Source organism: Andrena cerasifolii, chromosome 11 (assembly GCF_050908995.1).
Source record: "Andrena cerasifolii isolate SP2316 chromosome 11, iyAndCera1_principal, whole genome shotgun sequence".
Lineage (NCBI taxonomy): Eukaryota > Metazoa > Arthropoda > Insecta > Hymenoptera > Andrenidae > Andrena > Andrena cerasifolii.
The window spans coordinates 7,624,215-7,650,048 of record NC_135128.1 but is presented as its reverse complement, the minus strand read 5'-3'; the positions used below and the strand labels follow the sequence as shown (position 1 = coordinate 7,650,048).

Genomic DNA, 25,834 nt, shown 5'->3' with positions numbered 1-25,834 from the left:
CATCGTGCACAATAAAAATACAAAAAATACTTTTTTTCATGGAACAGGAATCGATCCTGTTCACTGCTGATTTGCAATCCACGCACCATGCCACTTCACCACCGCATCTTTTATAACACAGTGTGTCAACAAGTACGTAACTTGAATTGTTTATACCTTTAAAACTGCTAAATAACTACGACTAAAGTATTCCATATACATCATCAGGCGCCTGCATGTTATCGTCTCTCTTTCAAAACTCGGTTTTTGTCTAAACCCTAGTCCTACCGCAAGGTTAACGATCGCTCTGACATCGAAGTCTCCCCGATATTGCCCGAACATCCGCCAACCTCGAAATCGTGGCTTCTCGATGTGAAAATCTCTCTGAGAGTCTGCTGAAAAATCGCGGTGACGGAATGCTTTGAAATTGGCGCCTCTGACAGCCCCACTTCGTTGTTTGGTTGCGGATACGCAGCCGCGCGGGTATTGGAGAGGAGCATATAGGGGATCCCTTTCTTGAAACGCCAGTAATCGTGTCTAGCCTTGCCACGAACCAACCACGACTGGCGGTGTCTCCTATCCTCGTGCCGGCGTACTACCAGCCTCTCGCTATTTCACCTGCCTGCGGTAGATTCTCTCTCTCGGCCAGGCTTTTGACAGGCCACGGGAGCGTGTTTCCGGTAGCGACGAAAACAGCGTCGAGCCAAGCCAACATTTTGCTCTGTTCAGGGACCGCGCGAGAGGGGAAACGGAGCTCGACCGTCCAAAAAAGGTTCATGTGTTACGACGTACGGCGAGATGAAGTTCACGCAAAGGTGTCTCGGCAACATCACCAAGATGCTGGACTTTTACTCGCAGTTCAACCCCTCGCCGCTTTCGATAAAACAGTTCATCGATTTCGGTGAGTCGAGAGACTGACAGAGAGAGACAGAAAGAAAGAGAGAGAGAGAGAGAGAGAGAGAGAGAGAGAGAGAGAGAGAGAGAGAGAGAGAGAGAGTGAGAGAGAGAGAAAGAGAGCGAGAAAATGAAGGAGAGAAAGAGACAGAGATAACTAGCTTACATATTGGCAAACGTTGCGGCTCCTCGAATTCGAGACCGAATTCCCTTACCCCTGCGTGTTTTTCTACCGCCATCGAGAGGGACGCGAATCGATCGAACGACGACCTCGCCGAAGCAGGCCATAGTTTTCAGGGTCGCTTGGGTAACAGTACTAACGATCCCAGGGCATCGTACCGTGTCTAGCTTGCACGGTGGTTTCATAGTTGGCGTGTGGGAACCCGCGATGGCGTTGCTTTACCTAGCTGCTTCTAACGAAGCTAGAGATCGGGGACCCGCTGTCTCAGGGATCGCCTCGGAGATCGAGACCGATGGTATTGTCGCCCTGCTCGATAACCGTGCGGTGCTCTAGAGCGAGCCACACGGTTAGGGATACGCGCGGATGATGTAACAACCTGTACGTGTAAACAAAGCAGACTCATCGACGCGATCTCGACCTGCTCTTCCGACACACAGAAGGCACGATCGACGAAGTCATACAGCGATCCCTCTGCTCCAGTGTCCATCTTGAGATCGCTTGAAATTGATTAGGTACTCGTAGGCTTTTGCTCTTTCAAAAACAGTGAGGGGATTCATGGCGCGACACCTCCCGTGGCTACGCGCCATTTCATTAATTTGCCCCCTCTCCTCTAGATCAATTCAGCTGGCCAAGAATTGTATCGTCAGATCATCGAGTTGAACTCTGTCGAATAACGCGATACAGGAGTTCTTGGCAACTGGATCCAGAGACCTTGATCGGAAGTCTGGAGAATGAGTCACGGTTGCAAACGAGATTCGAAGCCACTGCGAGTTCCATGCGCCTCTCGTGTGAAAATAAACGTCACGCGCTTCGAAGTGAAACTGTGGCAGCAGGCGTCGTGGAACGCAGATACCATTGCAAGCTCGGGGCAGATATATAAGGTCGCTGATCTTCCTCTTTGTCGCGTCGATCACTCTCGCGAGTGTCACTGTACCCTTTGAACCGGTAGATTCGCAGCGGATTCTTAATTATCCGGCTTCGTCACTCGGTTTGATCGCGTCGCATGGGTCCCGGCGGGAAGTCGCGCAGCGCTGGTATTAATTCATAAACTCCTGCGAATCTAGCTTGCATCAGCCGCCGGCGGGATTGCCTGATTTATTCTGGTAGCTGAAAAATTCGACGTCGCTAAATAGAATCGTAATTTTAGCAACGACTCCTATATCGGTGCTCGGCAGCGCGGACGCTAATACGCTTTCCAAACCGACGGAGATTCCATCCACGGAAGTTCTGTATCCTTCGCGGTAATTATAGACAACGCAAACACTGTTTACCGTCGAGGACAATCGCGATCCCCGAGTCTTCTTCCCATTCGGCAGAATCGCGCGTGTTTCGCTTGACAAGCGACTCGTGCTTTCAAATCGCCAGACGTTACAGGCCTGTCTAGTGAATCAATCTGGTTACAATATCGCCTATTGTTACCTCGCTTTAACGAACCGAGCGACCAGCGCTCGCGCGATATTCCGCGCGGTGACACGGGAGCCTGAGAAATTTCGTGCTCGCGGGGGAGCAACGTTGACGCGATTAAGTTTAACGTTCTACTCGACTACCGTCATGGGTGATAAAAGCTGTTATCTTGCGCGGCTAATATTAGTATCGCTCCATCAGCACTCGATTTTCACGGCGAGGTCGGGTTCGAGGCATTTCTCATGCGTGCCGACTCGCGGCTATTATCATTCCGTATCCGCCGCACGGCGTTTGTTGGTCGAGGCGATTATGCGGCGAGTAAACATGCAAATGAGTCGAACCATGCTCCGCAATAACACTCCGCGCGTTGCCCTTGATACGCTATTTGCTTTTTGGCGATAACGAAGACTATGTTCCCGCCGCAGCTCCTCCTCGCAAACTGAGGGACCATTCTCCGCATCTTCGCAAACGGAATTGTTGTTGTGACTCTATCCACGGTGGAAACGCAGCGAATCTGCCAGGCCTTAAAAGGCAAAGGCTGCCAGCACCTATTCCGCTCGGGAAACCGAATCGACTCGCTTGGCCATAGCATGTGCCTCGAGGACAGGCTTCGAGCAGCTTGCTCTTGAGGAGGTCAAGGTTGCGAGCGCCGATCAGTTCGAACGGCACACCATCCCCTGGTTTCGGCCACTGTCATTGGTCCCCCTCGGCTTCCCCGAAAATAGAGCCGCGGGCGCGGTATTAATGCCGCTGGACTGCTGCCATTGCTACTAGCGGATTCTCATTACTCGATCAACGTAGGCGTGCGAACCCTAGAATCGCTACCCACTCGCCTCTGACGCAAACCAACCGCATATGCGCCTCCTGACAAAAGTCCCGAGAAAGTCCGTGTCGTCTTCTCACCTTCAGCCACGTATTCACCTGCGCATTCGCACTGAGTGTGCGTTCGGCGCGCACCGATTTTTTGCTCGTTCGGAGCTCGGGGCGCGTTCGGGGTTGAGTGAAATTTGCGGTGTCCATTTCATGGTATGAAATCGCCGAACACCGGACGAGCAAAAAATCGGTGCGCGCCGAATGCACATTCGGAGCGAATGCGCAGGTGAATATGCGGCTTTAGGGGAGCGCAAAAATGATTATCGGAGAATCCAACTTTCAAAGTTTAGTAGATATAAAAAAGAGATGCATATATCTTTCTTTTCGATGTCTCTCAGCGTTCTCGAGATTTTATGCAGAACAGGTGTCTCCTCACCGATTTTGACGACCTTGAAATATGTTGTCGGGAACACAGTTCTGAACATCTTTTTCCTACAGATGCTTCCGCCGCTCGAGCTTCGTTTTCGAGATATTCGCGAAAAACTGCTGCTGGTACCACTACAATGTATCCCGGCGTGTACAGTACGCGTCCGTGGCAGAGTATGCGCCAGCATGGGACAAAACAAACGATGAGGCCAACCTCCGTTTCCGAGATATTTGCGAGAAACTTCTTTTGACTTATTCCGACGCAACGCATTCCACTTTTCAACTTGTCCCGGGTATATTAGTATTGTTTGGGGCTAGATTAATGCAGGAGGGCGCGTAAAGCATGGTAGCGAACCGATGTGAGTCGGGGTGTTGACGTTCAATTCATAAACTAATGATTAGTATTAACAATAATAAATAGAATGTTGATTTTGTTGATATTATAATTTTATATTCGATTAGTGGAAGAATTGGGATGATTAGGATAATTTCGATGTCGAAGATTAGGAATATTAGGGTGATTAGGAAGAATTGAATTGAGAATGGTAATCGTGGTCTTGTTATTGGGTTGAATCCACTTTCAAATGGAGTTATTTTTTTTCGGTTTTTGTTGATTACTTTTGTGAATACTATGTTTAGAAGAATTATTAATATGGGAATAATAGCGAATACGATAAGAATAATTATTATGGAGATGATTATATATATTTTATTAAAATCTTTTAATTGAAAGTTAACTGTAATATATATATATATATATATATATATATATATATATATATATGATTAGAAGGCAGCCTCTTCCTAGCAAAAGAATTATGTTTCAGAACCAGAGTCATCCTAATATAAATCTCCAAATTCATATCGGTATCAAACTAATAGAAGTTGGAAAGTGGAATGCGTTGCGTCGGAATAAATCAACAGTTTTTCGCGAATATCTCGAAAACGAAAACCGCGCGGCGGTAACATGTATAGTAAAAAGTTGTTCATAATATTGAGTTTTACAACATATCCAAAAATCATTGAAATCGGCGAGGAAACACCTGTTCTGCATAATTACCGAGATTTCTTCGAAGGGTGAATTCACCACCAAAAACTGCACTATGGCGCCGACAAAAAATAGGGTTGCGTTACGGATGGACTACTTAAGTTGCACACCAAGTTGCATCGCTTTCTGAATTTCCCGGGTGCCTATCTTCCCTTGTGAGCTACAAAGCCGGATAGTTTAAATTATAGAAAACGACCACTTCTTCTGGAACAACTTAACAGAAAGAGCGATTCAACATCCGTGCTTCGCGAGCTGTTCGCAGCTGTTGGCAACGTCTCCAGTTTCCAATTCGTTCCAGGGTTCGAGCATGCAGGAAGTTTGACGAAAACTGTTTGATAATCATCGCGCGCTTGCACAAAAGCACCGTTCGCTGGGAACACGTGTCCAGATGCGTAGGCGTCGAGGAGGAATGCTGCTTCTGTCGCCCGTTTAGAGGGTACGCGCGTAAGCGACTCATTGTGCTCGCGCCTTCTAAGATAACTCGATAAAATCCCGATCCCCCGAGCAGCTCTAAACTAAATTGACGTTGATTCGACGCTCCAAAGCTGTTATCTAGCTCGTCCTGCGGCGATAACTTCTCTATGCAGTCACGAGCGCGTGCATTGGCCTGTGCAGCGCCAGCACATTCAGATTAGAGCTTTGAAACTAAACAGCTGCTTCCTGACGACTTATAGCCGTCCATCGCCCTTTCTGGAATGGAGAATCCGTCGATATCGCCATGTACACTGAACCCCGTCCGCGACAAATATGTTGTTTCCAGTCTAGCGATAAGATTGACGTCGAACTTCCTACTGCTTCGACCGCCTATCGCCTGAAATTCGACAGCTCGTCGCTTCGGGCGCGAGATTTGTACGAAAACAAACTGAAAGTGATAAATATGTTTCGTCGGATCGTGGAGAATGATAAATTCATAGCTGTGTTTTGATTCAGAGGGCGGGGATAGAAAAATCGTACTGATCGGAGAAAGGAATGCTTGACCTCGTTAATGTGGCTTTATCAGGACGAAGAAATATTAAAAGCATAAGAGCCATCGTTTGTTCGAACGCAATGTTATCAGGCCTGTAATGTGTCACTCGCACACATGCCTACTTGCGACGCTGCTTGTCCCTCAAGCATCTGAAACTGAGTGAATTTAGTTTGAAGATTTTAAATGTAAAGAAAAGTAGCGGGTATAATTTATTTCTTGTTATTGTTTTACAATATTTTTTAATGGGTTAGTTAATATTGAGTACTATTATTACTATATTTTTATTAAATTTGAATTATTTGAATTTGAAATATTTGAGATTTGAATTATTTGAAATTTGAATTATTCGAAATTTGAATTATTTGCAATTTGAATTATTCGAAATTGGAATTATTTGAAATTTGAATTATTCGAAATTGGAATTACTCGAAATTGGAATTATTCGAAATTGGAATTATTCGAAATTGGAATTATTCGAAATTGGAATTACTCGAAATTTGAATTATTCGAAATTGGAATTATTCGAAATTTGAATTATTTGAACTTTGAATTACTTGAAATTTGAATTATTTGAAATTTGAATTATTCGAAATTTGAATTATTTGAAATTTGAATTATTTGAAATTTGAATTACTTGAAATTTAAATTATTTGAAATTTAAATTATTTTAAATATATTATATTATTACAAATTTTCTACAGCTTTTGTTTTTTAAGCCTAAAATGTAACTATAGCGTGGTAGTTTTAATAAATTTTATAATGTACCTAAGAGTAGTCCTATGAGTTGGTAATATTTTTGCAAAATAAAGCTCACAAAATTATGGGATCCATACTGCGTTTATCTAATTCTTCGTCATTGCGAGGGTTGGTAGCACCCCGCATAACTAGGCCCAATTAGAACTCGTCGGGTAGTAGCTTCTGTAGCCTGCAAGTGGTTACAGCCGGCCATAGTCTGGCCGAGTTTTTGCGCCATCGAGCGAATCAGGTTTCGCGCAAAGGAAAAAGTACCTATCCTTCGTCCCTCCCTTGAAAGCCGTCGATCAATCGACCTCGAACTCGACCAGCAGCCCAGCTTAATACCTTCCGCATCTGGAGGACTTCGTTTTCCATTTAGCTTTTCTATTTGCTTGCGCCTTCGACAGTTTATTACTCGACACACAATTTCTATTTTCGTTCCTAATCACTCCGGAAGGCCGCTTTGAATTGCTTTTCGCGACGTTAAACATTTTCCAACGTCGCGTCAAAGCAATGACTTATGCACCGACCGAACAGCAGCTATACCGTGCAGCAGGTATCGATTAGGTCGAGCATTAAGCACACGTCGTTTCTGAAACAAAGTTGACATTTGGTTTAGGTTTTTATCACCTGGCAAGTGTTAATTATGCACAGTCCGTTCGCGGAAGTACACAGCTGAAACTTAACCGTGGGAGATTAGCAAGTCTGCTGTGGCTCGTCTGCTCGAATTGTAAATTTTTAAACGACGCCGGGGACCTGCGTCGACGATCGTTGCAGAAGTATTTCGTAACAGACGCTAGTAAATACATTTCTTCGTGGTCTCGAATTGCCTCTCAAGCAGGCGCAGTGGATAGAAAATATTCTACGCGACAGATATCATTGGACCTGTGCATCTTCACATCCGGAATTTGATTAACGCGTCGCTGCGGCAAGCGGCGATGACTCATTCGCCAGAAGCGAAGATATTTATACAAAAATACATTTCCACGGAATCGCTGTTGAAGATTGCACGGTAAAAGATCAGAATGCAGCCTCTCGATGCGTTTTAAAGCAGTGACGAGCAACCTCTGGTCCGAAGTGGGCCAAAAGTGAAAACCTACCGATCAAAGAATTTTAATTTATGGGGGTGAATTTGTTATTTCTGATATAAAATTACAATTGAAATAATTTCAGGCCGCAGGGCTGAGGCTGGAGGGCCGAAGCTTCTACATAAAGTATCTGCTCTGAATTTCATGTGGCATCGAACACGTATGGAAAAGATTTGCGAATTCCCCGACATTCTCGACCAACTGATTGCACGTTGATTGCTCGGCGAAAGCGGAAAACCTTGATTCGTCCAGGAAAATTGATTGAACATGGCTAAGGTCGAGGTACACAAGCGACGAGCTCAGTTAAGGGGGTATTCTCGTCTAGAAGGCCAATTTTTTTTTCTTTCTCTAGGGACGATGCACAAAAAAAACTATACAGATTTCACCGACGAGCATTATCCACGCGTATTTATTAACATTTCGCTTAGTTGTAAAAAAATATTCAGTCTAATATAATAATAATTAAAGGAGATATGAGTCATCTCGTAAAGCGTGTGCAAAAACAAAGTTGCCTCATGGTACACACGATTAAGGCTGTTCCGCTGATCCAAAACGAAAAAACCAAAGGGATTCTTAATCAGCAAGAGTGTGGCTATAGCCGGTAGCAGATTTATGAAAAAAAATTCAAAATTCACAAAATGGCGGGACTTTGAATTTAAACTCATCATTTCCGTTTATTTTTATTCTTTCAACGACCTTAAACTTGTGAAAAAACAAACTATTTCGCCTTGATTCTGCTATCGGCTAGACTTATATGTTTTCCGAAGGTGTACGAAAAATATGGACCAGATTGGCTCGCTAGAAGTTGAGATATCGCGAGTACCGTCATGAGAAACACTGTTTTGAGAAAAACCCATATCTCCATTAATTATTATTATATATGACTGATTTTTTTTTTACAACTTACTGAGATATTAGTAAATACATGTGGGCAATGCTTATCGGTAAAAATTGCGTATTCCTTTTGTGGGTTGTCCCTAAAGAGAATAGAGGATCTCGTCTTTCCAAACGAGAATACCTACACCTTTAAAGAGTTGCCAATGTGCATAGCTTTCCCGACTTCAGCGGGCGCCCACAAATTCCAATTTCGTTTGCAATCCAAGCAGGATCTATCGATGGTTTCATTTACATTCACTCCTGTCGTTTGATCCCCGACCTCCCGATGGGAAAACCATTTTCCGAGCCGACGAGCTTCCTCCGCTACTTCAGCCTTTCAGGGAAACACAGAGGTACGCGGGATTATTAGTTCCGTGCCTCTCCCGCGATATATTTAAAATAAAGGAGAGGCTGGTAATTGGCGATAATTAACTCTTCAGACGCTAACAACACTATTTAGCGAGCACGCGAGCAAAGCTCCTGCTTGCGTAATGCTGCCCGCGCGTTCTCATCTCGCGAAACCTGAAAGTTGTCGATGATTATACACGACGAGACGAGCTTCGCGAGAAAACCGCGCTCGCGGAGATCGGATCTGTTCCAGGAAACTCTGTTTCGTCCCACAGGCGCGGCACGTGCCGCAGGAGGAGTTGCTTATCCAATTCTTTCTGACAAGGGCGTCCGCAGACTTTTTTTCAAGGACGGGGTGACATCGAGAAACGGTCAAGGTGACAGGCGGCGATTGGTTGCTCGTTTGAACCCATTTGGTAGCGTGAAATTAATTAAAATTTTGAAATATAAAAATATTCCCTTCTTCGGTATAAACTTAACCCTTAACTGGTGTACTGTTTTTGGCAAACGTGACTGGTACACCGGGGTCGTGGCAGACCTCAAATAAAAAAGGACACAGAAATTTGTAAAGTCGACACTAGAGCAACCACTATGAATATTTTCATCTTAGGTAACGTATAAAATAATAGAAGCGTAGAAAGTTAAACTATTATTATAAAATTAATTAGAAATTCAGTTTACCAAGTTAGGCAAACCGAAAATTGTACATGGAACTTTGGGTGCTTGGGGTCACGAGCGACCCCAGGATACCAGTTAAGGGTTAATAAAGATTAGTTTAAAAAAGTCGTGTGATTTGATGTCTCATCATAAGGTATCGTTTGGCCTAAAATTCAGTTGCAAAATCGTGGGACCAAAATGAGGCGGAAAAGGTCCTCATTTTTGGGTCACTTTTTCCTATTTTATATGATTAGTAGAGCCTCTTGGAATCCATTATTACTACCACCTAACTGAATTTCGCAGAAAAATTTGGGTTAGTCCATTTTTCCTCTGAATGCCTCAGTTACTAGTTTTCGCGCCCGATCGCTTCGTCCCTTTTGTCTCGGCCAGTGATGTCAGACTTCCGTTTGGATACCGCTTGCAATGGCCAAGCCAGGCACGCCCGAGTATTGCTAGCAAACGTTATGTATATTTGCAAAACTGGGCACCTAGTGGAAGGAAATATCGAAATGGCTGTTTCTGTGGGAGATTGGCCAACAACCACCTGGTTTTCCAATAACCATGAGTATTCTCTGCCTCGGGGTCTGTTCTGTCCGACCGTTTCACGAGCAACCGGCGAACGCGAATGGGATCGAAGCGCCGAATCGATTCGCCACGCGCGGGCATAGAGAAAAGACGACGGGAGCTTTGTTATGTTGAATATCGAGACACGGTGCATGCGTCATGACGTTACAGACGACTCGTGGACGATTCATTCGCCCTTGCGGAGATCACAGGCTCGATCATACGACCCGCACAAAAAGCAGTCGTTTTCCACGGACAGCGGCCTACGCCAATTAAAACAAGTGTCTATTAAAACTACTTTATTCGATCAAAGTCTGCTTTTTTTATTCGAAACACTGCACCTCTGAACGTTCGACTGCCCGGTTTACGATTAAACATTCGACGACACCAGATTTCTCGTTCATTCATGAAGAGCATCCACGAATATCCGTTCGAAGCCTCCTGAGCGGATCTCTAGGATTTCTAAATTAGAGCAGCGTTTGTTCGAGGATTAAGGGGTACTAATCACACAACTCTGCGCGCATGACCGGGCCAAGCTTTAATCAGAGATTCGCGCCTTGATCGCCTGCTCTTCAATTCCCTAATGATTCTCAATAATACAAGGATGTGGGTCAAGCCCTCGTCTGTGAAAGGGGAGTAAATTCACGGGGGAGAATAATCCCCGTGTGGACTGGAACCTTTAACTAGCTAACGTAATAATATTCCTTTTTTTATCGCCTACCGCATCGCTGGGTTGCAATTTATTGCGACGCACCGCGCGGTCGTTGCGGTTTGTTAATTAAAAGTTTACTCGCCAAGCGAGTGGAGCTTATGTTACCGCAGCGCTCTGTGTATGGTAAAGCTTCGATGAGTAATTGCAGCTGGTGCTCGAGAGAGAGGATCGGACATGCTAGCTGCTAATCAGCGATTCGATGAAACGGAATTACGATGCAAACGATCAGCAGTTACGGGACGTGGTTTGCCTAGTCATCTTTAAATTACTCGCAAACACTGCGTGTGCGAAAAAATTGAATGAAGTTCGAATTTCATTAGAGAGAAGTATCGAGGACTGCTGCGATGTTTTTTCAATCTTGTCGCATTCAGGGGTGGATTTCGGTATAGGCTGAGGGGACTGCAGTTCAGGGCGCGAAATTTTGGGGGCGGCAAATTTTGGGGAACAGCTAATTTTGGGGAGCATTACATTTTGGGAGCAACAAAGTTTGGGGAGTGATAAATTTTGTGGAGCTGGAAATATTGGGAAACGGCTAGTTTTAGGAAGCGGCTAATTTTGGGGAGCATTACATTTTGGGAGCAACAAAGTTTGGGGAGTGATAAATTTTGTGGAGCTGCAAATTTTGGGACGCGACAAATTTTGGGAAGCGGCAAATTTTGGGGAGTATCAATTTTTTTGGGGCGACAAACTTTGCGGAGCGGTAGATTATGGGGAATGGCTAATTTTGGGGGGCATCAAATTTTGGGGAACGGTTAATTTTAGGAAGCGGCTAATTTTGGGAAACGGTTAATTTTAGGAAGCGGCTAATTTTGGTGAGCATAACATTTTAGGAGCAACAAAGTTTGGGGAGAGATAAATTTTGTGGAGCTGCAAATTTTTGGAAACGGCTAATTTTGGGGAGCATTACATTTTGGGAGCAACAAAGTTTGGGGAGTGATCAATTTTGTGGAGCTGCAAATTTTGGGACGCGACAAATTTTGGGAAGCGGCTAATTTTGGGGAGCGACAAATTTTGGGAAGCAGCTAATTTTAGGAGCAGTATTAAATTTTAGGGGGCGACAAATTTTGAGCGAAAAAAATTGGAAAAGGTTTAAACACAGAGAGTTGAGATTACCATAAAACAATTCACTTTTCTTACCACATCGAATTAATCTTAAACTCGTCTCAACTCTTCTGAATTAAAATATTTAATGATATTTCGCGGAAAGGGCGACAGACACTTCTAAACCTAGGGACGGCAAATCCTCAAATCCTCAAATCCGCCTCTGGTCGCTTCTGCCACCTTAAACAACCGTGACGAATTTCTTGGCAAATATGTCGCGCAGACCGTGAACCTTGAATGAAAAACTATTTTAGTATAGCAGATAGCAGGTGGAAATACTTGTCGGCGATTACGCGTGAAAATACACACGATCGGAGTCCGAAGCCTCGTCCACGATACACGGAAACAATCTGCGGGATCCTCGTCATGTTTTCACTGCGTCGCGACGTCGGGCTGTCGATATACTTATCGTTTTATTTCGCGAAAGTTCAAAATACGCATTAACCCCATTTCGCAACATCGCGACGGCCAGGCGGATCTCTTGCACGCTTCGCAGGATATCGCGCTATCGCGAAGAAGCTTTCGATACTTTTGTTTTCGATCAACCACACTGTAAACATCACTTGCAAAACTTTCTGATTAATTACCCATTAACCAAAGCTTCTTGCCGTTGCTCTTCGATGCCCCATTTTGTCATTTGGATTCTTGCACCCTCTCCCTTTCGAAACACGACGATCGCGGTGCCATTAACGAACGATAATGCATGACGAAACCGTGGCAGATAAGGTGCGATGAAATGCATAAGTGGAAGGTCTTCTTCTTGGATACTCGCTTCGATATTCATTTCACGGCTCACCTACGGGCCTGAAGATTTACGTGGGAATAGCTGGGTGATGGAAAGGAGATTTGATAAAGAGAAGAGCCACATCTGCGGAAGGACTACCCTTGGATCGAGCCTCGCGCACTCTAGGAAATCGTTTCCACGCAAAAGACCTTGCACCCTGGTTCACTCTGCTCGGCGCGGATAAAGTCGGCGGGCAATTTCACGGCAATTTATCGCCGCCGACCGATTGCACTTGGCAGTGAATCAGCTGCTCAACGGTGTACGCTGTTAGAGAAAATGCGGCCTTGTTTCATGGAAAGCCTAGCTTGTTTGACAGATCGAAATTGATCGAGGAGATGCTTGCGCGTGGTGCACGAATGAAATAAAGCCCTTCTATGCGATAGAAGAGGAATGCTTTTAGAACTCTTCCTCGCGTTCGGGCCTCGATTATAATTAAATATCGAAGATCGGGGTCGCGCGTCTTCTTCCACATTCCTCCTTTGTTCTCCCGAATCTGTCCTACGATAAGATGTCCCTGTGATCGGGGAAAGATACCAGGGTTCGCGCACGTGCATCGAAGATCGGCGGGCAAACTTAACGCAAGGTAAACTTAATCCAATTAAGCGATGGGCGATCAGCCTATTGTTCGACGGAAACACGCTGCCCACAGTGACGCAAATGTGCGGCGGAGTTTTACGATGCGCGCTTTTAGATCGGACACGTAGAATCGAAGGACACGAGCAATCAGGAGAAATCGAGAAACTGTTCGTAGTTGAAAATCGAGAAGCGCAAGCTGCACGATTGGCAGACTGATAACGTAGAGTAGACAATGGACAATTCATATCAGAACCAACTCGAGAAATTTAACCCTTAACTGGTATACTGTTTTTGGCAAACGTGACTGGTACACTGGGGTGTCGTGGCAGACCCCAAATAAAAAAGGACACAGAAATTTGTAAAGTCGACGCTAGAGCAACCACTATGAATATTTTCATCTTAGGTAACGTGTAAAATAATAGAAGCGTAGATAGTTAAACTATTATTATAAAATTAATTAGAAATTCAGTTTACCAACTTAGACAACCGAGAATTGTACATCGAACTTTGGGTGCTTGGGGTCACGAGCGACCCCAGGATACCAGTTAAGTGTTAAGCGAATCGATTTCCTTGATTCCTTTTAAATTATTCTTCGCGAGGCCAGCGACTCGACAATAGAGCTATTACGATCGAATAAATCCACGATTGTCGCGGGCGATTCGAGGTTGATAGATTCGCATTAGGGACCTAGACGTTCAATTACCGATATCGTTAATGGCAGTAGCAGTTAACTAGGTCAGTACGTCTGCCAACGCTTTATATCGATTCCAGTTCCGCAGCGAGGCACGCGTCGCAGAAGAGTCAATTCCATTCCGTTTTACTTCGAATCGATACCACCGGCTTATCGCTGGATCAATGCCGGCCAATTTCGTAACACGCGAGCTGTCAAAACCGAGCGTGTAAACATAATGCGCGCATCCTCGGAGGACTGATAAAACGCTATCAATGTGGGCAGAGCCGTGCCCGGCGTGGTCATGGTTTCCAGAGGGAATGGTGGGGGAGCGAAAAACATCCCACGCATGACCTACTTACCCCGCCACGCACTGACGGGCAAACGAAATGCCAGAAAAATTCCAATTCCTTTCCCACAGGTACCCAGTTTCTGGTCCAGAAACAGTCCCACCTTTTAAGAGATTTCCAAGACACTGAAGCAGATGAGAAGATAGCACGTGGACTTTTCAATTCGAAGGGGAGATTGAGAAAGTTGGGAACGGAGGAAAAGAAATCGAGTGTCCCCTTGATCGGTTGAAAGTGAAACGTGACTCTTGAAACGTATTCCAAGAGAATGCGTGCGTCACGTTCGCGCCCCAACGTTTTCCGGGAATTCGTTTGCCTTTTCCGACGAAGCTACTCGTCTTGCGCAACGGAATCTCGTCGACGCTGTTTACCGCCGTCGTACACCGTCACCCCGATCCGTCAAAGCATCAGTCTCAAGGGTTTTAACAGCGCCGCGATAAGATCGCTCACGGCTATCGCGACTTTTCCGTGCTGCGCCCCTCTTCATCCCCCTCGGCTGACATGTTTACCGCGCGGGAAACACAAAGCGCCTGCGATAACGCGTGCGGTTGTTGCGCGAGTAAACACACCGAGGCGACATTCCGTTTTCTATTGTTGTATTCCGTATTTTTCGTATTACTTTTATTTTATTAAATAACTTTATACAAATAACGGAAACTAAGACGATTACGGATAAATACTAGATTATAGATTCGGAACTAGATTCTCGTGTCCAGACTATTCGGACTGAAGTGCTCAAGTGCTGCTGACTGGAAGAATTGCGTGTAATATATATATATATGTACGGTTTTCGGTAAGCTGAAAAGTGGGGGTTGTCCTGAGTTTAACGGTCGTTAAGGGGGTATACCCGTTTGAACCCTCGGAAAATGTATACATTTTGTGGATTTTTTTACAAGTCAACGGTTTGATGCAGATTTCCCGTTTTTTAACTATGTTTACATAGTATTATGAACTACTTATAAAAAAAGTTTCAGTTAAAAAACTATTGTTTTTCGGAAGTTACGGATACATGTCCGAAAGTCTCTTGATTTAAGACGGCTAAACGGTGGCCCTAAAAACTCGCGCTACGTTCAACCAATTTACCTCAAATTTTGCATGCAGAATCATAATAAGATTCCGCATCGTCCAACGAAGGCTTTTTTTATTTCGATTCCCCGTTTATTATTTATAAAGGAAACAGGTGGATTTTTCTCTTAGAAAAATTTAACTTTACCTTTGATCTCTCACCATTTCTTTATTTTTCAAAATTTTCAAAATCGCCTTCGTTGGACGATGCGGAATCTTATTATGATTCTGCATGCAAAATTTGAAGTAAATTGGTTGAACGTAGCGCGAGTTTTTAGGGCCACCGTTTAGCCGTCTAAAATCGAGAGACTTTCGGACATGTATCCGTAACTTCCGAAAAACAATAGTTTTTTAACTGAAACTTTTTTTATAAGTAGTTCATAATACTATGTAAACATGGTTAAAAAACGGGAAATCTGCATCAAACCGTTGACTTGTAAAAAAATCCACAAAATGTATACATTTTCCGAGGGTTCAAACGGGTATACCCCCTTAAGGGATGAGGCATAGAGATCGAGGTTCAAGGATGAGTAATAGGGTACGGATCAGGTCATAAAAGAAGGACTTCAGGATGCTTACTATTGCTATCTGGAAAACTAACGCGCTGACTAATACTTTATATAGATTTAAATGACGTTGGTATACAACACTATGAACGACTCAGCTGTGCCGAAAATGGACGGTGATTTATGAATGCACGGAAACCCTGCGAGTGAGACGAGGGGAAGGTGGTAATTAATTGCTGGGAACGTTGCCTGTTTCAGGACTAAGTGCCTGCGAAAGGAAGTCTTTTATATTCTTAAGGAAGGAGCTACCCGTTCGGCTGTCCAACATTATGAAGGAGATCCACCTGCTGCCAGACAACTTACTGCGAATGCCTAGTGTGGGTATAGTTAATAATTTATACGCCACTTCGTTCGAGGATATCATGCAGTTCGAGAAGGTTGAAGTCAACGAGACCACTTTAGACAAGTGAGTCCTCAACGTCAGAGCAGCCTCTTGGAACGATGTTTCCACTCGTTCGTAGGCGATGCCCGCTTTCCGTCGCGTTTCAAGCAAAAGCGTGTCCGTTCTTTATTTTGTTTCCGAAGAAACCCTGTAGCAAGTGCCTCGTCGCGCCCAACGAGCGAGTCTGAACGGTATTCCGCATGCTTTTCTCGTAGATTCTGTCAGACGCTGGTGAAGATCAGGAACAGGCACAAGGACATCGTGGAAACCATGGCGCAAGGGGTGCTGGAGCTTAAGGAGTCGCACGACGTCGATACTCAGACGGAGAACAACATTCAGTACTTTTTGGACAGGTTCCTCATGTCTCGAATTTCCATCCGAATGCTGATCAACCAGCACAGTAAGTTGCCCGTGTAGATTGAGAAAGAGCGTTATTCCCAGTGGAGGGTTTAACCCTTCGTTGACACAACTTTTTCGAGTAACTTCGACATACTGGGTGGCTCACACCCAGAGTAATTTTTTAACAACTGCCATTATTATCTAGACAATACAATCGTTATGAAAAAAATCATGGGTCAATTTCAAGGTCTCTAGAATCTATTCCCATAGTTTTTTCATTGAAATTTCATTACAGTTTTTGTAAAAAAATTCTAGATTACCATACGTTGAGAAAGAAACGAAGTGAATGTTAAAAAAAGTGTAACTTTTACAGATTTCAATATTAGAAGCTAAGAATCTACAGAGTTGTTGTTCAGATATAATATTTCGAGAAACAAAATAGTTTGTAAGTGGGCTTTGAGAAGAAGATATTTATTTTGCATATAGAAGGTAGGCTATTTCGGTAATTGAAAAAGCAGAGATATTCCACGAATGTCCACGATATGTCTACGTAGAATCTACGTTTTGGAAAAAGCACTCGCACCCAGAGTGTCAACAAAGGGTTAACAGAATTCTGATGCGCATCCTCCAACAAAAAATTGTGGCTTCATCTGAACACTATATTATTTTTGGTTTCCCATAATTTTCAGACCACGCAGTAATTCTGTTATGTATACCGAGTGTCCAGGAACGTTTGCCACCTGGGCCTTGTTATCCCAGCTTATTTTAAGTCGCTCGCTGCTTTCAATGCGTTAAGAGATTAAGCTGGTTCGCGCTGATGTTGAGACGGTGTTCTTTGTTGCAGCTCTATTGTTCGGAAATGAATTGAACGGGCACAGTAGACACGTGGGATCCATAGATCCGTCGTGTGACGTTATCAGTGTCGTGAGAGACGCGTACGAGAAAGCCCGGCTACTGTGCGATCAATATTATCTGGCTAGCCCGGAACTTATAGTCACGCAGCACAACGGCAAGTTTGACAAATGATTGTACTAGAGTATCGATAGTAAGTACTGCAAACAGTGCGACAAATAGCTTCCCGCTGTAGTCACAGTGGCGGGAAATGGAAAATAGAATTCTTGAAATACGACAAGGAGAATGGAATTAAAGTAATCAGCATTCTTCTCTCGCAGTTGATTGCGTTAATAGTATGCGTTTCCTTCTTTCCAGTACACGAACGATGCAGCCAGATTAGGATAGTGTACGTGCCGAGCCATTTGTTCCACATGCTGTTCGAGCTCTTCAAGAACAGCATGCGAGCGGTTATGGAGCACCACGAAGCTGAGGGCAAGTATCCGCCTATAGAAGTGATCGTCTCGCGCGGCAGGGAAGACATTTGTGTCAAGGTACGGATTAAGAGTTACCGCACGTCCCACGATCGACGAAACTCGCAAAGCCTCCACCGGCTGTTGAGCAAAACGAACCCAGTCAAGATTAATCAGCTGGCACAGAAATGACGAGTAACCGACTTGTCAATTATCGCCAACCGGCTTGGAAATTGAATCCGACGTTTCGCCAACGTTGATATCCAACACCGGTGCATCAGATGTCCAACGGTCCGTTTGCTGACAAGCATATCGCCTCGGTTCTAACGTTGCAGAAACAAAGGAATCAATTTCCATTTGGCTGACGGGTGATGTCACCCACTAGAGTCTGATGCAAACCACCCTATCGTTCAAAAGGAGGGCCCGCCGGCGGTTCTGCGGCTGTCGTAGAAATAATTGCTTTCCGGGGTGTCTTTGCAGATGTCTGATCGAGGTGGCGGCATTCCCCGCTCCCAGATGGACCATTTGTTCAAGTACATGTACAGCACAGCGCCTCGACCAACCAGGACCGACGCCCTCACCGTGCCGCTAGCTGGTTACGGCTACGGTCTTCCAGTGTCCCGATTGTACGCCAGATACTTCCATGGCGATCTCGTTCTGCAGAGTTGCGATGGCTACGGCACGGATGCCATCATTTACCTCAAGGCAAGAATCATCTTACAGTTGCGCAACGCGGTGTAATGTTGCAGCGGTATCCACTGCGTCGCGCTGCAGCCGCTGAAACGCCGACCCTTCCGTTGCCTGTGAACACTAAGCGCTCAGGTTCTTTATCTTGCCACTCGAGTAATATATTAAAAGTGTTTCTCATTCGCCAGGCTCTATCCAACGAAGCCAACGAGCTGCTGCCGATCTTCAACAAGACCTCGTCCAAGTTCTATCGCACCGCAGTATCGAACACGGATTGGAGTAGCCAGTGCGGGGGTGGCATGGCCACTAGGCAGCTGCGCATGAGCCACGAGCAGGGCCACAAACGCGGAATGGAAGTAAGATATTGCTAACGAAATTCCATATCTATGGACCAAAGAACGGGGAAGTAAGTGTGCATGGCCACCAAAGCCTCTCGCGGCAGACGTGTCCAATCCGGAGCGTCCTCTGCTGCTCTCTAGTTGTTCGGAGCTTTCAGACGTGCAGCGTCAAACATCCTCGAGCCGTTGCATTCTCTGTCTGATCGAGTCCTTAATCGTACCTGATCTTCTAAATCTATGATCGTCTTCGTTTCGAACCCGCTTCTGCGCGTTCCAGTATTACCGTTGCTAATTCGGACAACTGCTTTTGCTGTAGGTGGCCCGGGCAGAGTGAAACTACTTTCGCGTCGCTATAAGTAAAGAAATTGGAGGCGAGCCGCGGTGGAGGCCTCCGCAATCGAGTTCGCATTTTTCACGGGAATCGTAGACGACCGGCCGCGGAGATGGCAGCGGTGCAGCTGACTGTCGGGATCAAGGATCGCGATCGAGAATGATCGCGCTGCTCGCGTTGTGCTCGCGGTTGAGACGCTACGTGTCGCGAAATTTCACCGAAACCTTGCGTTCCTCTACTTTTCTACTTCGCTCTCCTCATTCGGAGAACAGCGTCCAGGTAACGTCCGCGGACCTTTTATTTCGTTGCTGGTTTTCGCTTAGTTTTTACATCGCGATAGAATCCAATTGTTAGCGCTGACTGTTAGACTTTTAAGCTCGAGCGGTTTAGGCCCCCGCGAACCTTTCGAAGGGCATTTACGATGGGAAATTGTTTGATTTATCTGGACGCTTCGCGAAGGTTCTTTACTTTGTTTCGTTTTTATACATACTTATAGACATGCTGTGCGTTTATCGAGTCGGCATTTTAATCGTAAAGCATTTGCTCGCGGTCGCAGCGAGAAGCCGTGAAAAGGGAACGTTCGGGGGGACGTTTTTTTTTAGAGAAGGGAGATATGAATGCCACAAAATGCGAACTGTGATCGAGATGCGCGATTTTAGTTGAATAGCTAGGCAAAATGTGAACCTCTGTTCGTGTGCGGCGCGCGAGACGCGTTCTACTACCTGTAACGATGTAAAAATAATTGTTAATCTAGCAATTACTCACGCGCGAGAGCTGCAGAAAACGACGCGCGTGTCGAGCAGACCTGGCCGAGCATGAAACGGTGCTCGGCGCATCTTTTGCCCCTCTTGGAAAGTATTTTATATACCGCGAATGGACCTTTATAAGACTAAGCGGAAAATGATTTCTACACGACGAATTATTTTACTCGCCGACACCGGAAACATTTCTACTCGTCGTTTTCGTTCCAAGATGTTCCGATAGCTCGAGGAGCACAGGATTCACTTGCGTTTAGGGACTTATTTGTCAACTAAGCGTCTTCGAGTCTCCAACGAGTACAACCGCGCGCATTATCCGAGGGGGTTTGAAGCCAGTGGCGGATTTAACAGGGCGGCTGATGAGCAGTTGCCGCCTAGGCCCCTGCACAAAAGGCCCCCTTAGGGCCCCGTAACCAAAAAAAAAATTATGACTAGGTATAGGTTTCCAAACACATTTTTTTTCATACTACTACACTTGTCCCGTGTTTAGTAAACTACCTCTTCATTTTCCCGAAAAATGGGCCCCTGCGCAGAAGCCCTAGGGCCCTATTTTAAAAAAAATTATGATTTTAACCAAACTACATTTTTTCTGTGCTACTACACTTAGCCCGTTTTTAGTAAACTACCTCTTCATTTTCCCGAAAAATGGGCCCCTGCGCAGAAGCCCTAGGGCCCTATTTTAAAAAAAATTATCATTTTAACCAAACTACATTTTTTCTGTGCTACTACACTTAGCCCGTTTTTAGTACACTACCTCTTTATTTCCCCCAAAAAATGGGCCCCTCAGAACGTTTGTCACCTGGGCCTTTTTTCTTAAATCCGCCACTGGTTGAAGCGCAACTCGAGGAATAACGTTTCAAGACTCTGTCCAATAGAATACCGAACCGAAGAGAACACGCATCGGTTAACGACACGAACATTTAGCATAATTTGCGAGTTCCGCGTGACGTTTTACGCTTTAGGTTTCTTTCTCGGAGCGGGCGTGACTATTTTCAAAGAAACGGGGGGGAAAGAACGGACCTGAAGAGAGAGGGTCTCGCGAATTGTTCCTAGAATCGATATAATGTTTCGAGGCCGCGCAGGGCGCAATCATATCGAACGAGCATTCTCTATGATTCGTTTTAAAACTTCACGAAGCAGCTGCGAATGTATTCTGTATGTTCCCCGTGTATATAATAATCTAACGTTTTTAGGGCAATCGGAGAAGTTGTCCTTCTAGGCGATAAATTTTAGCTGTTAATTACAGACTGTAGAGGTATCCGCGTGCGTACCACGAACTCTTGTAAACCATTGTTAATAAACGTATTACAAGGACAGAATTCGGCTCTCTTACCCTTTCCATCGTAGAGGGGCAGGTGGAGGCTGGTTTCAAATAAAACTATTTAATCGAGCTGGGGCTTCGTTCCGTTTCGTCTGCTGTTCCCATCGAGTAATCACACGCGTACACACTGGTGTAATGCATTGCTGTACTTTTATTACGTTTGGCCATGCGTACCATTAAGTGAATCGCTCGACAAAAATGTGCTCTCTCTCTCTCTCACACTCACTCTCTCATCGCACGCTTCGCTCGCTAAATAATAAAAAGTACGCCTTAGCGATAACAAATAATTACTCCTTTATAAACTTAACGCTACCCTATATACATGCCTGGCGTTCCATCGGTGTGCTCAGGTGACTCAACAGAGAACGTCCTAACTTCTTAGCACTGACAAGTGAGACCCGAATCACCGTCGACCGAGCAGCGACCCGGGGATCCCTGCCGATCGACGGGGATTTACAAAGAGTCAGGTTTGCAGCCGATTCGCCGATTCGCAATTAAAAGTTCGAAAGCAGTAGCGCCGTGAAACGGTAAAATGAAAAATAGAAGGTACTTCCCGTGGGTGGTTTAAAAACGCTGTCGAGTAAAACGCGGATTAAAAGTGACTGAGTGAACGGAACGAGGGACCGGTAGCGATCACGGATAAAATCTGGTTAAAAGCCACGGAATAAAACATTGTCAAACGAAATCGCGAAGCTGCGTTGGAACGGATGCGAAACGTTTGCGTGATTCAACCCTCTCGAAACCCTTCTTTCCATCTTCCTCTTCCTCGCGTTTGGCACCGTCGAATCAATTCGTCACCCCCGTCTCCTCGTCGACAGGGAAACGGCACTCTACTTCTGGACAATCATCAACTTTCATATCGATAAAAGTTTATCACAAGAATAATAATAATAAAGTTCTTAGTGCGCGTCCTACTACGTGCGTACAAGTCGCCCCTCGACCACTGTAGGATTCCAAAAATACACTCTGTCTCTTTCTCCACTCGCGACGATTTTCCGAAGGTACACTAATCTCAATTGCACAACGTATCTTCGCTCCATTCCCGTTCGTCGTCGTATGAAAATTCGTTAACACGCGGTCGTGCAGATATTTAAAGCTACCAAGCGACTTTTAAGTTCCTCCTTACTTGGGAAACGTGCTATTAAAATTCACAGTGTCGGCGCGCTCGGACTAATCGTTCCTTGAGCGAGACTCGGTTGAAAGGAATCTTGCCGTCGATCTGCACGGGGCTAGAGATCGACGGGGAACTGTTTAAAAAGCCTTGGCAACGAATTGAATTTACCCCCGATTGTCGCGTCGAAATAACGGTACCGAGAACAGGATGCAACGAAAGAGGGAAAAGTCGGAGATGCGGACGAAGGTGATTACAATACGCGGCTGCGTCTTTCAACGGACCCCGCTTCCTGCCTCTGGTCAATGGGATCTCGATCAGGCGAAAGAACTATTGCTAAAATTCCCTTAGATCGTTATTCAACGGTTTACCTATGCTATAATGTATATACAGCATGGCAGTGATTACACACTCTACATTTCCTTGCCGTACAATACACGTGCTACAAAAGATTTTCTTCAAACTGCTTTAATTCCTGCGAGCGGTCCACTAACTGGCGCTCGCTCGCCTCCTCTCCTCGACCTGGCAAATTCGTCTTCCTGGCGTGCCTGGACTGCGTCTCGCGTGAATCAGACGAAAAGGATTATGTATCGGCGCAGGTCACTGTGACGTGCTTCGTCGTCGGTCTACCGATGCAACTTGTCATGCTTCGTTAACGTTCCTCGTCGCTGGAAAGACAAATCTTCTCACAGATCAGAAATCCCGTCTCTCTGCAATGTCTACGCGTCTCGATGCCTCCTCTCCAACTAAATTAATTGTACCGATCGTCGTCAAGCTGGAAACGTGTACGGAGAGCCTCTTGAACGGTCACGCGAGCCTCAACTTCGCTCGGAAGCGGAGTTGGTATTTACGAGTTATCGATCCTTGGGTGTCTTCGTTGGAATTGCAAGTAGCACACCGTACCGATTCTCAGCCACGGATCGGATGTGGCGGACGATCTTTCTATGGGAGACTCTGTGCACTGTTCGGGTGAAACTCGAGCGACTATTTCCAGAATACAGGTGGAAAAGCCTCTCGTTCTAGACTGCAGATACTCGAAACGTTCTAGATCGGCTAAGGTTACGCGAAACCCGACTTGGATCTGGCTGGTCGCTTTACTTTCGCGCGCGTAGAAAAATAAGGGAGACGAACCGTCTGCTCGGGCACGGTGAACAATGATGAGCGCGCTCCGCGCGTGCCCTGCCAAAGGTGTGTGTAATTTCTTCCGCAACGGTTAGTAGTTTACGCTCTGTTACAATCCTCGTACGACATTAGTACAATTAAATCTAGGACATATTCGCTACTGAAATACATACTTTTTTATAATAATTACTCTTTATAGTCTATCAAAATATTCATCACAGTGCTACGGACACAAAATTGTGTTCTGTTTATACGTGTAAATAATGATTTTTTTCTTTTTCGTCTTCATTTTTTTTTTTATCATCTTCCCTTACGTCGAGGAGGAAAAAGTCGCGTAATCCAGCCACTCGTTGATCGCGAAACTACGTTTTACACGAAAGCGTTCATCGATCTTCCTCTTTCCTTTCTTTCTTTCGTTTTTTTTTTAATAAAATAAACGACGTATTTGATCGTCCTTTGCTTTTCTTCTGAAAATATCAACGAATCGATAAATGGCATCTATTTAAATTACGCTTTAAACGACTCTAGATCACATGCTTCTCTCTCTTTCCTTTTTCTCTCCCATTTTTTTTTTGTACAATAAGTTCGAGGATGAGCGTTTAAATGTCAACGAGAGACCCGATTCTTGACGTTTTCTATGCTCGTTTTATCACTTGCTCCTTCTTCTCTCCGTCTTCGCTTTTCCTTTAAACGTAGGGTGCTACACACACGACAGTATCATCCCGTTTAAAAAATTCTTATTCGACTTTACACGTGACTTATATTTACAACAATAAATCGAGAAGATGGCTTTCCAAGGAGATCGTCTAACTTACGATTACGTAAATCCGTGGGGCTGGGCAACTAGACAAACGTTCCCGCAGGCAAAGAGAACGCGATTTAAAACGAACGCGCGGTCGCGCGAAATTTGAAAGACAAGAATCGAAACGCGACAGCTCCCATCAGAAGCGGAAACCGTCTAAACGAAAGGCATCGCGTAACCGTTCGGAACTGCTTCGAGCGAACGAAATTAATTTACAATTAGACGACAACGATTCCGCTCGAGAGCAATTCAACTAAAAATTCCGATGATCAACCTTCGATTTTTTTTTTCGTATCATAAATAAAATCACCGATAAACAAAACAAACGAACAAAAACAGAGGAAGAATAAGTCAGAGCTAAGCCAGTGAGACACACAATTCTCACATGAAACAGCTCTCAATGTTCCCCTTAGTACGCCTCTCTCGTTTCTCTTCAGGAATATCTCTCTCAAGAAAACCGTTCCCCTTTCTCTTTAAATATTCTTGCAAAATCCCTCCAACTTCCATCCCTCTATCGAGGATGCCCCAGTGTCCTTTCGAAGAATGGTTTCAGTGTATATACATCGAAGATCCAACCAAACCTCCTCCTCTGGGAGGGACCATTTTCCACCGAGGCTCCTCGTCGAATCCTTTCCACAACCATCCGTGGATCAAGGAACGTTTCCTCTCTTCGAAACCCTCGAAAACCTTCGATCGACTCTCCCGCCAGGCGTTCCCTTCTCTTCCCAAATAGCCTCCGTCGAGAAGCGATGGCTCAAGGACTGGCTTCGATCGAATCTGCCCAATGTTCGCCTGTTCGTCCCCCGGCTCCAGTTCCTTCACCTCTGCGGTCGTAATTGGAGGACCCTCGGCGAGTCCTCGCGATTAACGACCACCCCTTTCTTTCTGCTCTCCAGCGTTCCCTCGGAAAAAGAACACGTCCTGATTAAACCTCTGCGTGAAGGGGACTAGGCGAGCGAAGCGACTGGCAGCAACCCCATGGAAAGAGCCACGTGGCTCAGCACCTCGGCGAAAATTTCGGATTGGTGGGGCCGTGGATGTAGCTGCGGAGCTCCTTCGGCGGCTCTGAGCCGAAGTCCGACGCCGTGTCGACGTCGGACTTCCGACAAATGATCATGCGGATGTCCGTGTGCAAGTAAATCCGACCGGACTTGCCAGACATAAATCTGCAACGAAACGGCTGGTGTTAACGGCGCGGACGGGCTCGTCGACGCTCCACTCGCATGCGGGACTGACACTCGCGCTACTCAGGGATCAGCGGGGAAATTAATCAAGCCCACGCATTATCAAGCCCGCGGGTTAGTGACGGAACAGCGACGGAAACGGAAAACGAATAAAGCGGAAAGTAGCAAAAACAGAACGGTCACAAAAAGGAGGAAACAATGAAGCCGTGGCTTTCGAGCGTAGAGTTAGAGGCGGAGGGTTGATGCTAGATCAATAGCCAATTTGTAGGTGGACGATGCGAGCGCGCTGAGACTCGAAAACCTCGGCTAGTGCTAGGAACACTGGTTGTGAAAGCTTCAAAACTTTAATCGACG

The 25,834-nt window shown here is 45.4% G+C and overlaps 2 protein-coding genes across 9 annotated transcripts in view; one reads left to right on the top strand and one right to left on the bottom strand.

The window, feature by feature from the left end:
- The first annotated feature begins 473 nt into the window (after positions 1 to 473).
- Pdk (pyruvate dehydrogenase kinase) lies at positions 474 to 21,801 on the top strand. 3 transcript variants are annotated; one of them, XM_076822916.1, is made up of 9 exons: positions 474 to 606; positions 709 to 880; positions 16,000 to 16,207; positions 16,327 to 16,583; positions 17,367 to 17,531; positions 17,732 to 17,907; positions 18,307 to 18,531; positions 18,702 to 18,869; positions 19,168 to 21,801. In XM_076822916.1, the coding sequence occupies exons 2-9, from the start codon at positions 778 to 780 to the stop codon at positions 19,183 to 19,185; spliced, it is 1,320 nt and encodes a 439-aa protein (XP_076679031.1). In that variant the 5' UTR covers positions 474 to 606; positions 709 to 777; the 3' UTR covers positions 19,186 to 21,801. The 3 variants fall into 3 exon arrangements, with proteins under 3 accessions (XP_076679031.1, XP_076679030.1, XP_076679032.1); XM_076822915.1 differs by having other exon boundaries at positions 497 to 880; XM_076822917.1 differs by having other exon boundaries at positions 498 to 880; positions 16,399 to 16,583.
- The window catches only part of Atos (atos homolog atossa), a 37,151-nt gene continuing 32,709 nt past the window's right edge, over positions 21,393 to 25,834 (bottom strand). For all 6 annotated transcript variants that reach the window (XM_076822892.1, XM_076822893.1, XM_076822891.1 and 3 more), the window contains one exon: positions 21,393 to 25,462. In XM_076822892.1, coding sequence (XP_076679007.1) covers positions 25,294 to 25,462 — 169 coding nt within the window. In that variant the 3' untranslated portion in view covers positions 21,393 to 25,293. The remainder of the gene's footprint in view (positions 25,463 to 25,834) is intronic.

Excerpts from the sequence above, each read along its gene's own strand:
- Pdk (XM_076822916.1), top strand. The coding sequence starts at position 778 with ATGAAGTTCACGCAAAGGTGTCTCGGCAACATCACCAAGATGCTGGAC. Across the intron at positions 16,584-17,366 it reads AATGCTGATCAACCAGCACA|CTCTATTGTTCGGAAATGAA; the intron begins GTAAGTTGCCCG and ends TCTTTGTTGCAG. Across the intron at positions 17,908-18,306 it reads GGGAAGACATTTGTGTCAAG|ATGTCTGATCGAGGTGGCGG; the intron begins GTACGGATTAAG and ends GTGTCTTTGCAG.